General features: G+C 38.3%; 1 protein-coding gene across 1 annotated transcript in view; it reads left to right on the forward strand.

Moving 5' to 3' along the window:
• NUP214 (nucleoporin 214) overlaps positions 1-13,730 on the forward strand; it is a 109,005-nt gene that overhangs the window by 34,720 nt on the left and 60,555 nt on the right. Inside the window, exons 18-21 of the mRNA XM_023730817.1 lie at positions 6,992-7,095; positions 10,518-10,700; positions 11,409-11,494; positions 11,600-11,683. Of these exons, the coding sequence (XP_023586585.1) occupies positions 6,992-7,095; positions 10,518-10,700; positions 11,409-11,494; positions 11,600-11,683 (457 nt within the window). The remainder of the gene's footprint in view (positions 1-6,991; positions 7,096-10,517; positions 10,701-11,408; positions 11,495-11,599; positions 11,684-13,730) is intronic.

Below are 13,730 nucleotides of genomic sequence, written 5' to 3' on the forward strand. Positions count from 1 at the left end.
GTCAGAAAAGGTGTTTTATAATATTTCAATGCTTTGGATTTTGTTAAGGCTTGCTTTATGGCCTAATATGTTGTCTCTTCTGGAGAATGTTCCATGTGCATTGGAAAAGAAAGTATACTTGGCTGCTGTTGGGTGGAGTGTTCGGTATATGTGTGTGAGATCACGTTTGATTGTAACATTTAGCTCTTCCATGTCTTTGTTGAGGTTCTTTTGGATGTTCTGTCCTTCACCGAAAGTGGTGTGTTAAAGTCTCCTACTACTATTGTAGGGCTGTCTTTCTCTCTTTTCAGTGGTGTTAGAGATTGTTTTATGTATTTTGGAGCCCTGTCATTGGATGCGTAAATGTTTATTGTAGTTATGTCCTCCTGGTGTGTTGACCCTTTTATCATTATATAGTGTCCTTCCTTATCCTTTGTGGTAGATTTTACTTTAAAGTCTATTTTGTCAGAGATTAATATTGCCACTCTTGCTGTTTTTTGAGTGTTGTTTCCTTGATATATTTTTTTCCATCTTTGAGTTTTTGTTCGTGTCTTTATGTCTAAGGTGTGTCTCTTGTAGGCAGCATATAGACGGATCATGTTTTTTTATCCAATCTGCTGCTCTGTGTCTCTGTTGGTGCATTTAGTCCATTTACATTCAGTATAATTATTGATAGGTATGAGTTTATTGTTGTCATTTTGAAGTCTTTTTGTGTGTTGTTGATAGTTTCTTTGTTCCACTTAATTTTCTGTGCTGAGTCATTTTTCTTTATGTATTTTGTTTTCATCTTCTTCATTGTTGTTGATTTTGTGTTTGCTGAGTCTTTGTATTTTTCTAGTTTTTTATTTTGACTTGTAGGATTGTTCGTTTCCTTTGTGGTTACCTTAATATTTACCCCTATTTTTCTGTGTTTATACCAGTCTTTTATTTATTTATATTGCCTTGACTTCCTCTCCATATGAAAAATCTACGTCTACATTTTTTAAGCCCCTCTTTTTTGTTTTAATATTGTCATCTTTTACGTATTGACGTCTCTGTTTCCCTATTTTCAGTGTTTTAGCTTTGATTTATTTTTGTGACTTCCCTATCTGGATTGATATCTGGTTGCTCTATCCTGTGTTCTAGTCATGGGTTGTTATCTGATGTTACTGAGTTTCTAACCGGAGGACTGCCTTTAGTATCTCTTGTAATTTTGGTTTGTTTTTTGCAAATTCCCTAAACTTCTGTTTATCTGGAAATGCCCTAATTTTGCCATCAGATTTGAGAGACAGTTTTGCTGGATATATAATTCTTAGCTGGCAGTTCTTTTCCTTCAAGTGTGTGGTGTAGGCTCTCACCTACAGTCCTAGACAGATATGGGTGATTGGTGTAGGCAGAGGCATCTGGCTGCAGCAGGGGGACACATTCTGAGCAAGGCAGAGGGCTGACGTCCACCCCCAAGTGTCCAGGAGAAAGGTATGTCCCTGTTCACTAGAGTGCGTAGGTGGGTGAGTTTTGCAGCCGGACTATGAGTACCCAGTGCTGTTGGTTGTAATGACTGGGGGGCACCTCTTATTCTTGGGCCCCTATCACAGATTGCTCGGTGGTGTGGGTGTAGCCACCAGTCCTCAGGTCGCTGATATGGGTAGATAAAGACCCTGCTTAATGGGCCAAGCAATGTCAAATGTCATGAACCTGCCGCTTCACAGCTGAAACAGCTGAAGTTAGACTTCAGGTATATACCCTGTTGTACGGCGGTAGTGAGGGCCTACGCTGTTGAAATGGGCCCACACAAGTGTCTGCAGGGGAAAAGGCACTCAAATTCTAGGGATCCCTGATGCCTGTGCTTAGTCAAAGGAGCTGTGCCTACCCTGGGTTCCTGGCTCAGGGGAGCCGGCAGTTTATTTTTTCCCGTTTGTTAATTTCTTCACTCTCCAAGGCCCAGAGAATGGCTCAGGAAGTGTGACAGATCCCACTTCCAGCCCAGGGGACTCAGCAGTTGCTGAAGCTGGTCTGGGACCTAGTACAGAGAAGGGAGTGGGGTGGTAAAGGGGAGAGGGGTTTTTCCCTAAGGGAGGTGTTTTTGATCCGCGTGGTAGGCTATACACAAGTACTTATCTTTCGCTGATCCAGGGCTGCCTCTCACTGGTTCTGGGTAGCCGAGTAGACTCTCTGGCGCTGGGTCTCTCCCATTGTGGAAAACGCAGCTCCTGAGCACTGCCGCTTGCCTTTCTCACTGCTCACCCATGAGCTGGTCAGGCCTGAAGGGCTCATGCTCTCACTGAGTCAGGTCTGGCAACTCCTTGCTGCTTCTGAACCATCTCTCCCTCCCCCTGCCACTCTGTCCGGTTCATTAACTTTGCCTTAGATACTCCAGGCTCCTAGATTGTCATATATAATTGATTCACTTGTTTTTTCGGGTCTTTGTTGTAAGAGGGTCCACCAGAAGCATCTGACTACTCCACCATCTTGGCCCCCCATCTTTTGATTTCTTGACTGCTGCTTTGATGGGTGTTGATTATAGATCCAAGTAAAATGTAACCCTTAACAACCTCAGTCTTCTCCGTTTATCATGATGTTGCTTATTGGTCCATTTGTGAGCATTTTTGTCTTCTTTATGTTGAGATTTAATCCATACTGAAGGCTATAGGCTTTGATCTTCATCAGTAAGTGCTTCAAGTCCTCTTCACTTTCAGCAAGCAAGGTTGTGTCATCTGCATATCACAGGTTGCTAATGAGTCTTCACCAATCCTGATGCCCCATTCTTCTTTATATTGTTCAGCTTCTCAGATTATTTGCTCAGCGTATAGATAGACTTAAGTATGGTGTAAGGATACAACCCTGATGCACACCTTTCCTGATTTGAAACTGCACTGTATCCGTTTGTTCTGTTCAAACAACTGCCTCTTGGTCCATGTACAGGTTCCACATGAGCACAGTTAAGTGTTCTGGAATTCTCATTCTTCACAGTGTTTTCCATAATTTGTTATGATCCACAGATTCGAATGCCTTTGCATAGTCAGTAAAACACAGATAAATATCTTTCTAGTATTCTCTGCTTTCAGCCAAGATCCCTTGGACATCAGCAGTGATATCCCTCATTCTGCATCCTCATCTGAATCCAGCTTGAATTTCTGGCAGTTCCTGTCAGTGTACTGCTGCAATCATTTTTGAATTATCTTCAGCAAAATTTTACTTGCATGTAATATTAATGGTACTGTTTAATTATTTCCTCATTCTGTTGGATCACCTTTCTTTCGAATGGACACAAATATGAATCTCTTCCATTCGGTTGGCCAGTTAGCTGCCTTCCAAATTTCTTGGCATAAACAAGTGAGCACCTCCAGTGCTGCATCCAGTTGTTGAAACATCTCAGTTGGTACTCTGTCAGTTCCTGGAGCCTTGTTTTTCACCAGTGACTTCAGTGCATCTTGGACTGTCTTCCTTCAGTACCATTAGTTCTTGATCATATGCTACCTCCTGAAATGGTTGAATGTTGACCAATTCTTTTTGGTACAGTGACTCTTTGTATTTCTTCCATCTTTTTATGCTTCCTGCATCATTCAATATTTTGTCCTTAGAATCTTTCAGTGTTGCAAATCAAGGCTTGAATTTTTTCTCCAGTTCTTTCACCTTGAGAAATGCTGAGCGTGTTCTTCCCTTTTCCTTTTCTAACTTCGGGTCTTTGCACATTTAATTATAATACTTTACTTTGTTTTCTCAAGCTGCCCTTTGAAATCTTCTGTTCAGCTCTTTTACTTCATCATTTCTTCCTTTCACTTTAGCTACTCTACATTCAAGAGCAAGTTTCAGAGTCTCTTCTGACATTCATTTTGGTCTTTTCTTTCTTTCCTGTCTTTTTAATGACCTTTTTCTTTCTTCATGTATAATATACTTCATGTCATCCCACAACTCATCTGGTCTTCAGTCATTAGTGTTCAGTGCATCAGATCTTTCTTGAGATGATCTCCTGATTCAGGTGGGATATACTCAAGGTTGTATTTTGGCTGTCATAGACTTGTTTTAATATTCAGCTTCAACCTGAACTTGCATATGAGCCATTGATGGTCTGTTTCACAGTTTGCCCCTGGCCTTGTTCTTACTGATAATAATGAGCTTTTCCATCGTCTGTTTCCACAGATGTAGTTGATTTGATTTCTCTGTTTTCCGTCTGGTGAGGTCCATGTGTATAATCGTTGTTTGTGTTGTTGAAAAAAGGTATTTCCAATGAATAAGTCATTGGTCTTGCAAAATTCTGTCATGTGATTTCCAGTGTCATTTCTGTCACCAAGGTCATATTTTCTGACTACTGATCCTTCTTTGTTTCCAAGTTTAGCATTCCAAACACCTTTAATTATCAGTGCATCTTTATTGCATGCTTGATTAATTTCAGACTACAGAAGTTGGTAAAAGTCTTCAGTTTTTTCATCTTTGGCATTTGTGGTTGGTGCGTAAATTTGAATAATAGTCGTATTAAGTGGTCTTCCTTGTAGGAATATGGATATTGTCGTATCACTGACAGCGTTGTACTTCAGGATAGATCTTGAAATGTTCTTTTTGATCATGATCGTGACACCATTCCTCTTTAATTTGTCATTCCATAGTAGATCATATGATTATTTGATTCATAATGACCAATACCAGTCCATTTCAGCTCACTAGTGCCTAGGATATCCATCTTTACGCATTCCATTTCATTTTTGACAATTTCCAATTTTCCTAGATTCATACTTCATACATTCCATGTTTTAATTATTAATGGGTGTTTTCAGCTGTTTCTTCTCATTTTGAGTTGTGACATATCAGCAAATGAAGGTCCCAAAAGCTTTATTCCATCCATGTCATTAAGGTCGACTCTACTTTGAGGAGTAGGCCACGTGTCTGTCGGTTTCTCATACTGTGGTGGCTTGGGTTTTGCTGTGATACTGGAAGCTATGCCACTGGTATTTCAAATACCAGCAGGGTCACCTATGGGGGACAGGTTTCAGCAGAGCTTCCAGACTAAGACAAACTAGGAAGAAGGACCTGACGGTCTACTTTTGAAAAAATTGGCCAGGGAAAACGTTATGAATAGCAGCGGAACATTGTCCGATATAGAGCCAGAAGATGAATGAGCCCCTCAGTTGGAATGCACTCAAAATAAGACAATTGCTGCTTCCTCAAAGTTTATTTGCATAGTTCCAGACAATCATTTTGTGGGAGTTAAGAGATCATGGCTAGAAAGGCCATATAAAAACAATTCATTGCACTGAAGGAGGGCATTCCATGAAGAAAAAACAACATCAGCTAATGCACAAAGGTATGATCACATCTGGAGGGTTCAAAGAAAAGAGCCTCACCTAGTCATCGAGTATTTAGTTAAAATTTATATGTGGTACTAAGGTTACTGCTACTTCCTTTGAATCAACTTGGCTTTTTTTAAATGAGTTTCTCTTTTTCATTTGGGACATATACCTTTATCCAAAATAATTTTGCAAGTATGAGTAGTCCCCAATTTATGATACGTTCGAGTTGCGACGAACCGCACTTATGACCCTTTTTTTGTTTGTTTTTTGTACATTTTATCATTAGTAATATGTACTACCTACAGTGTTGCAGTACATAATTTGCTGATGTTATTCTCAGGTGTTCACTTGAGCAGATGTTCAAAGATTGGATTTATAAAGATACTGATAATAAAAGGCAATAATAATGAAAACTGTCTTAGTTATCTAGTGCTGCTGTAAGAGAAATATCACAAGTGGATGGCTTCAACAGTTTATTTTCTCACAGTCTAGTAGGCTAGAAGTCCAAATTCAGGGTGTCAGCTCCAGGGGAAGGCTTTCTCTGTTGGCTATGGAGGAAGGTCCTTGTCATCAACCTTCTCCTGGCACTACCTTCTTGGTTGTATGAGGTTGCCATGTCTCTCTGCTGGCTTCTTTCTTTGTATCTCAAAAGAGATTGGTTTAAGACATAACTTAATCTTATAGATTAAGTTCTGCCTCGTTAACATAACTGGGGCTAATCCCACCTCATTAACATCATACAGGTAGGATTTACAACACATAGGAAAATCACATCAGATGACAAAATGGTGGACAGTCACACAATACTGGGAATCATGGACTAGCCAAGTTGACAGATACTTTTCGGGGACACAATTCAATTCATGACAAAAACTTAAAAAAATTTTTTTTTAAAAGGTATTCATCTCACGACCCAATTTACAACAGAGTCATTGGAAGGGAACCCTGTTGTAAATTGGTGACTGCCGGTACATTTAAATACCATAAGACCTTTGCACAGACATATAAAGAGCTTTTCCCAGTGTGTAGCACATTGTCTTTCACACATACTTGAGTGTGCATACTAACTGATTGCTTTATCTTTATTTTTAATTTCTTAGAGTCAAGTTGCACAGCCATGAAGGTTAACACTGACGCAAATTTAAAGATTATTCTAGGCCTAAAATAAGTTAAATAGGTAGGAATTTTAATAATGGTAAATTCACCTTCTAGTGTAGATACTATTCTTTGTTTTTCAGAAGAAACGAGTATTTCTCAACTGGTGAGATGACTTATATGTTCTACACTCTGAATAGATATGTTCAGAATTATTTTCAGCACTGTTTTGTAGGATAGTTTTGTTTCATCACAGTTAATTTCATGCGTAGGAGAGCAAAAACTAAATAGATGTACTGTCTGAGTACCAGAGTGCAGTGGAAAATTCCCCGACCATGTTGAGATACTTTACAGGAGCTGAAAAATGAGAACTGAGCAAGAACATTTGTTCCCTAGAGGCCCTGGGCAGACACACCCATTCTGTTTCCCTTCTCTTTGTACCACCTGTCACACAATAAATGATGTTGACTTTTCTAAAACTGTTTTTGTTTTATTATAAAATTTTAATGATTGTTTTTAAAACTATTATATTTTCCTTGTTCATCATGGTTCTCAATCTAAAAATATTTCAAAATTATTTTGAGTGTTTTGATATATCTTCCCCCAAGCTTCTGGAAAAAATGAGTATTTGTCTTTTAATTTTTTTCTTGTAGGAAATTCGACGTCTTCATCAATATGTGAAATTTGCTGTCCAAGATGTGAATGATGTTCTTGACTTGGAGTGGGATCGGCATTTGGAACAAAAGAAAAAGCAAAAGTGAGCAAGGTCTTTCCTATACCATGGGTTGGAGTAGATATTGCTGTACCCTTTATAAAAGATGATTTAAAAATACTACAAAAGTTCTTTCTGTTTGACCCAGTCATTCTACTTCTAGAAATTTGTTCTACAGAATTAATCAGCGATGCTCACAATTTACATAAAAATGTTTATATTACAGCGTAATTTATGATACTGAAAAATTGAATTCAACCTAATTATATGAAAGTAGAAGAATAGCTAAATAAATGTGGTCACATTTTTCCTTGCTGCAGAATATTGTGTAACCATTGAACAGCATGTTCTTAGAAAAAATTATATTTTTAAGTATGCTTTATATGATATATGAAGTGTATAAAATATATAATCATGTAACTATATTTTTAAAATACAATATATAAAACAGTATTTAAGAAAAAAGTAAGACACAAAAGCATATTGGGTGATCTCAGTGTGGCTGTATAAATGTGGAAAAGAGACTGGAAGTAAACCTATCAAAATATTGACAGTTATATCTGTGAGATGGGATTAAGAGGAATTTTTCTTTATTATACCTTTCTGTATATTCCAAATTTTCTGTTTGAGAAAGCATTCTTAATTAGTGTGGATGATTAAAAGAATGAGAGGAATGATGGCAAAGAGACCTAGTCTTCTATCCTGGGATATTTGGTTTTATGCCATATATCTTCTGGAAAGAATAGGTTGCAATACAAAGTGAGAGCACTGAGATGCTTACAAGAAACTAAAAAATCAGACAGCCTCAGGATGTTAGATTTCAGAAACACCTACACTTGATTAATGTGATTAGCCCTCTATGGAAACAAACCAAGAAATGGCCTTTTACTTGTTAACAAAGCTGTGAGATCAGAGAACTTTTAACTGGGACAACCTGGGTGTAATGTCAAAGGCAGGGCTAGAAAGTGCTTATAATTTAGTAAGCAGAATTTAATAAAGTATATTGTAATGTGGAGAAAGGCTTGGTGCCCTGACCTGAGGAACCTCAGAGCACAGATGTGGAAGATAGAGGTGAGCGTTAACACTCCTTCCACACACGCACACACAGTCCGGGGGAGAATTCTCTGGTGTATGGACTAGAGCATTTGGCCCCTTGGGCAGTTAGGCCCCTGTTTAGAGATTTTGCAGCTTACTCCCCTGGTTCTGAATTCAGTTTGACCATATGTGTTGCTTCCGCACAGAGGAGAAAATGCACTAGTCTGTCAGCGTGAACATTCTGCTCTGCTTGATGGTTGTATTTCTCTTTGCTAATTAACTAATGAGCTTTTTTAAAAAGTACATGATGCCAATAGAGAAGCCAGGCTTTCTTCTCCTTTATGACTACCGCATGGATTTACTAAGTAGTATGCCTTTTAAAAGTATGCTTTTCTAAGTTTCTGCAGAGTTCAAATTCTTACCTCTATGCAGTTTTCTATTTAGATAGCAGTTCTCTATTTTAGGCCCTCCTCTAGGTATTGCCTTGTATCCTACTGAAATGCCTGGTTTTTTTTTTTTTTTTTTTTTAAATTGTACTTTAAATGAAGGTTTACAGAGCAAACTAGCTTCTCATTAAACAATTAATATACATATTGTTTTGTGACATTGGTTGCCAACCCCATAACATGTCAACACTCTCCCCTTCTTGACCTTAGGTTACCCGTTACCGGCTTTCCCGTCACCTCCTGCCTTCTCGTCCTTGCCCCTGGGCTGGTGTGTCCATTTAGTCTCATTTTGTTTTATGGGCCTGTCTAATTTTTGGCTGAAGGGTAGACCTTAGGAGTGGGTTCATTACTGAGCTAAAAGGGTGTCTGGGAGCCATACTCCTCGGGTTTTTCCAGTCAGACCAGTAAGTCTGGTCTTTTTCTTTTTTGTGAGTTAGTTTGTTGTACATTTTTGTCTAGCCCTGTCCGGGACCCTCTATTGTGATCCCTGTCAGAACAGTTGGTGGTAGCCAGGCATCTTCTAGTTGTACTGGATACAGTCTGGTGGAGGCTGTTGTACTTGTGGTTCATTAGTCATTTGGACTAATCTTTCCCTTGTGTCTTTGGTTTTCTTCATTCTCCCTTGCTCCGGATGGAGTGAGACCAGTGGAGTATCTTAGATGGCTGCTCACAAGCTTTTAAGACCCCAGATGCTACTTACCAAAGTAGAATGTAGAATTTTTTTTTTTTTATAAACCGTGTTATGCCAATTGAGCTAGATGTTCCCAGAGACCATGGTTCCCACAGCCCTCAGCCCAGTAGTTTGGTCCCTCAGGGAGTTTGGATGTGTCTCTGGAGCTTTCATGACCTTGCCTTAGATAAGTTGTGTTGGTTTCTTCAGTATTGTGTACTGTCTTACCTATTGAAATGCCTGTTTTTAACACTTTGTGTTGAACTACCTTGTACCAGAAGCAGTCACTCACCTGGCTCTGGACTACTCAAGGAGGTAATATTGGGGAAGAGAAACAAAGCCAGAAGTTTCTGTTCAATGTGAGCTTTTTTCATTCCATGAGTAGTGTTAAGAGGCAAAATATTTATCTTGACAAACTGTTGGTTTGTAACTGCCATAGGACCACTCATTTTGTTTTTATTTGTATAAAACCAAACCAAACCCATTGCTTCAAGTCAATTCCAACTCCTAGTGACACAATAGGACAGGGTAGAATTGCCCCACATGGTTTCCAAGGCTGTAATCTTTATGGGAACAGACTGCCACATCTTTCTACCGTGGAGCGGCTGGTTAGCAGTTGAGCACTTAACCACTGCACCACCAGGGCTCCTTTTTATGTGTATAGTTTTCCCTTTTAATTTTTTTTTACCAAATTTATACAGTCAAATTTGTTTTTAAATCAAAGGATAGTCAAGGATTTATAATGAAAAGCAGAAGCTTCTTGACCTATTCCTCTCTGCTCTCACAACTACTTTCCAGAGACAGCTACAGTTATCCCTTTCTGTGTTAGTTCTTTTAGGTGGTTTACCTCCCAAACGCTCAGTTGGGTGTTTAGTCCACTATTTCTTGACAGTGGTCTGAAGAAATGACTGACTCCTGTAGACTTCCAGTGAATCCCTGGTTTTTTTCCTTTTTGTTGCATGTTATTTACGTACGGGAAAGTACACATATCCTAAGTACGTAAATGGATGTATTTTCCCCTCTGTATTTGACTCCCGTCTCCCTCCTGCCCTGTTTTTTCTGGATCCTCTCTGGGGCTTTGCCTGGCTAATTCATGCTGTCCTTTGCTACAGATCCTGTCCTGCATATTCCTCATTAGGCTTTATCCTCATTAGGCTTTCATTCCCTTTTTCTCCTAATTTCTTATGTACTATTGGTTTCTCTTTTTGTTCTTTTCACTGTTAGAGATGTAAGTTTTTTTGTTTTTTTTAATTTGGTGGAAGGGTTCCTTTACTTAGACCATTCGTCTTAAATTCTTTTCTCATTACTGTTAACAGACGCCTGCTTGTGCCAGAGCGAGAGACACTGTTTAACACCCTTGCTAACAACCGGGAAATCATTAACCAACAGAGGAAGAGGTTGAATCACCTAGTGGACAGTCTCCAGCAGCTCCGTCTTTATAACCAGACCTCCCAGTGGAATCTTCCCTCAGCTGTTCCTTCCCAGAGCAGCACTCACAGGTCTGTGAGGAGAATGGGCCTGTTAATATCACTTGCACTCAGTAAATATGGTTGAATGAATAAATGAATATTTGGGGAGTAACATAGGGTAGTCTTAGACCAGTTCAGATATAGCTTTGAGACTGACTCTGCTGTCTGCCACCTGTGGGGTCCTGGTCAGGTTCTTCATCCTCTCTTTTGTTTCTTTGCTTAAAAAATGGGGGTGACAATACCTGCCTCATGGAGTTGTTGGAGAGTTGAATTAAGTCTGTAAAGCACGAAGTATTGTGCCTGATGAAATAGGTTGTCGTTAGGTGATAGCAGATTCTATGGTCATAGTAGTGTTGTTACTGAAAGTTAACTGATAGGATTAGGTTGACTTACTTGTCTTTCCTGCCCAGATTTGTCATTTTGCTTGAGTGTGGAAGCTTTCAGACCCTGGCATTTGTCAAGGTGGTGGTGTGTTTTTGCCTTTAGGCCAAACATACAGATTTTAATCGCTGTTTCTACTGAATCACCATCTGTGTTGTGTTTGGTGTGGGGTGGTGGATAATACTGAGATTTGCTAGCTTTCTTTTTGGATTGCTTACATTGATTGATTAGATGGCGTGTTTCTGTATTGGGGTTGCTCTTGTCTCTTGCATTTATATTTGGGAAGCTAGTGTACTCTCCACACCCTCGGAATTCTCAGATCATAGCTTGTTGGTATGTAATACTATCCTATTTCAGTTTCGACAGTGACCTTGAAAGCCTGCGCAATGCTTTATTGAAAACCACCATAGAATCTCACACCAAACCCTTGCCCAGAATACCAGGTAAATGTATTTTTCTTGATCTTTCAGCTCTCTTTGTTCTTTTCCATCTACTGACATCTTAAAAACCGAGTCTTAAGCATTTATGAGTTCATGAATTTCTTGCAGCTAAACTGTCCCCCGTGAAACAGGCACAATTGAGAAACTTCTTGGCCAAGAGGAAGACCCCACCAGTAAGATCCACCGCTCCAGGTAAAGAGAACTAGTTCTGAATTTTTCCACACAAACCGTACAATACATGGTGTGTAGGGTAGGGTGTGTGGGGGGAAGTGTTTTCCTTTGTCTGGGTACTGGAGTCAGAAGTCATTTACACATATCGATGAAGCAGCTCAAGGTCGTTGTTTTGGCTTTTTAAACTATGTTTTCTGTAGTCCCCATGTTATATGGCAGTGATTCCCAAGGGCTCTGGGGAGGCTGAGCTGGCTCCAGAGATCCTAGCCTTTGCTTTAGCCAGAAAAGCTTTACTTTTCTGTTTTGTCTGGGGTTTTGAGTAAGATTGCATTTGGGAAAAGATTTCTTAAGAAAGAAGAAAAAAAAAACCTACTCATTAGGCAGTGATGGCTAAAAACACTTGCTGAAAACAAAGCCCCATAGCTGATGAAAAAAAAATTTTTTTTTTTGCCATTGAATTATCTACATGATTGCCTCAGTTTTCTTTTTTTAAAAAATCCTTTGCTTTAATGCCTGTTTCTGCTTTTTTCTTTGAAATTCAGTTTTGAGTTAAGATTATTCTCTTTTATACCAACAATAAATGTCTCTTGGTAGTTAAAATAGCTGAAGGAAATTTAATTTAATCTTATTGTACCATAATTTATTAATTATTTTTTATAATCATATAGGGCTAGCTTAGGTAAGTAAAGACCATACCCAAGTGAATTTTTTAATAACTTTTTTGCTTATCTAAAGACTACAGTTTTTTGGTAGATAATTGGAGAAATAGGAAGAAGTATAAATAAGAATAAAAATCACTCTAACCCTCAATCCTGATGTGGCATCACTAATGTCATTTTGGTTTCCAAACCTTATTAGAATATGTAAATTTGATTTTTTTAAAATGACATTTGGGATTATAACATTTAGGGTTTTATGTCCTGATTTTTTTTAAATGAAAAATTCATAAGCCTTTTCCCTGCCTTCTATTTTTAAATATTCTTTGAAAACATGCCGTACAATGACTGCACAGTATTTCCTTCTATTAGAAGGCCATAATTTACTTATCCAACCCCAGTTAAATGTTAATCTTGTTGCCAAGATTTCACTCAGAACATTCTTGTTCACAAATCTTCAACCACATCATTAATTATATCTTTATGATAGATTCCTTAGAAATGATATTTATATAATTTATTCATTCATTCCTTCAACAAATATGAGTGCTTACTGTGTTCCAGACGGTGGTAAATAAGAGAGACATGGGCCCTAACCACATAAAACTTTCAGTTAAGGGAGGAACACAGACGTTAAACAGAGAACCATACATATACTCAGTTAATATTACGATACATGCTGTGAAGAATAGCTCAGCTCAGAGCATGTAGACATTTTAAATTTTTGAAGTACGGTAGTAGACGAGTACAGAAAATAAAAATATACATCTGTATAATCTCTACCCAGTTTAAGAAATAGAACATTGCCAGTTCCCTTTAAGCCTGTCCTCCACATCCACAGTCTTCCCTCTGCCCCAAAGATAACAATATACAGACTTATGTCATAGTTATGCCCGTTTTTTTCTTTTGACTTTTTTGTTATTTTGAAAAAATTTCAAACCTCCAGAAAAGTTGCCAGAATAATACACTGAACATGTACTTACCTTTCATCTGTATTTACCAGTGTTAACTTTTTGTGAAAATTGCTTTTTCTCTCTCCTGCCCTCCATACACACACATTATTATTGTTATTTTTTTTGCTGAACTATTTGAGATAGTTGCAGTACCCTTTACTCCTAAATATTTTGAAATGCATCCTCTTAAGAACAAGGACATTTTCTTATACAACCATAGTACTGTTTCCAAATTATGGAAATTTGACCTTCATAGAATGCTATTATCTAATATGCAATCTGTACTCAAATTTTGCTAATATCCCCATTATATCCTATATGGTAATTCTTTTTTTTTTTTAATTGTACTTCAGGTGAAGGCTTACAGAACAAATAGTTTCTTATGAAACAGAAGTACACATGTTGTTTTATAACATTGGTTAACAACCCCACAACATATCAACCCTCTAACTTCTCAAC

This window comes from Trichechus manatus, unplaced genomic scaffold (assembly GCF_000243295.1).
Source record: "Trichechus manatus latirostris isolate Lorelei unplaced genomic scaffold, TriManLat1.0 scaffold00038, whole genome shotgun sequence".
Lineage (NCBI taxonomy): Eukaryota > Metazoa > Chordata > Mammalia > Sirenia > Trichechidae > Trichechus > Trichechus manatus.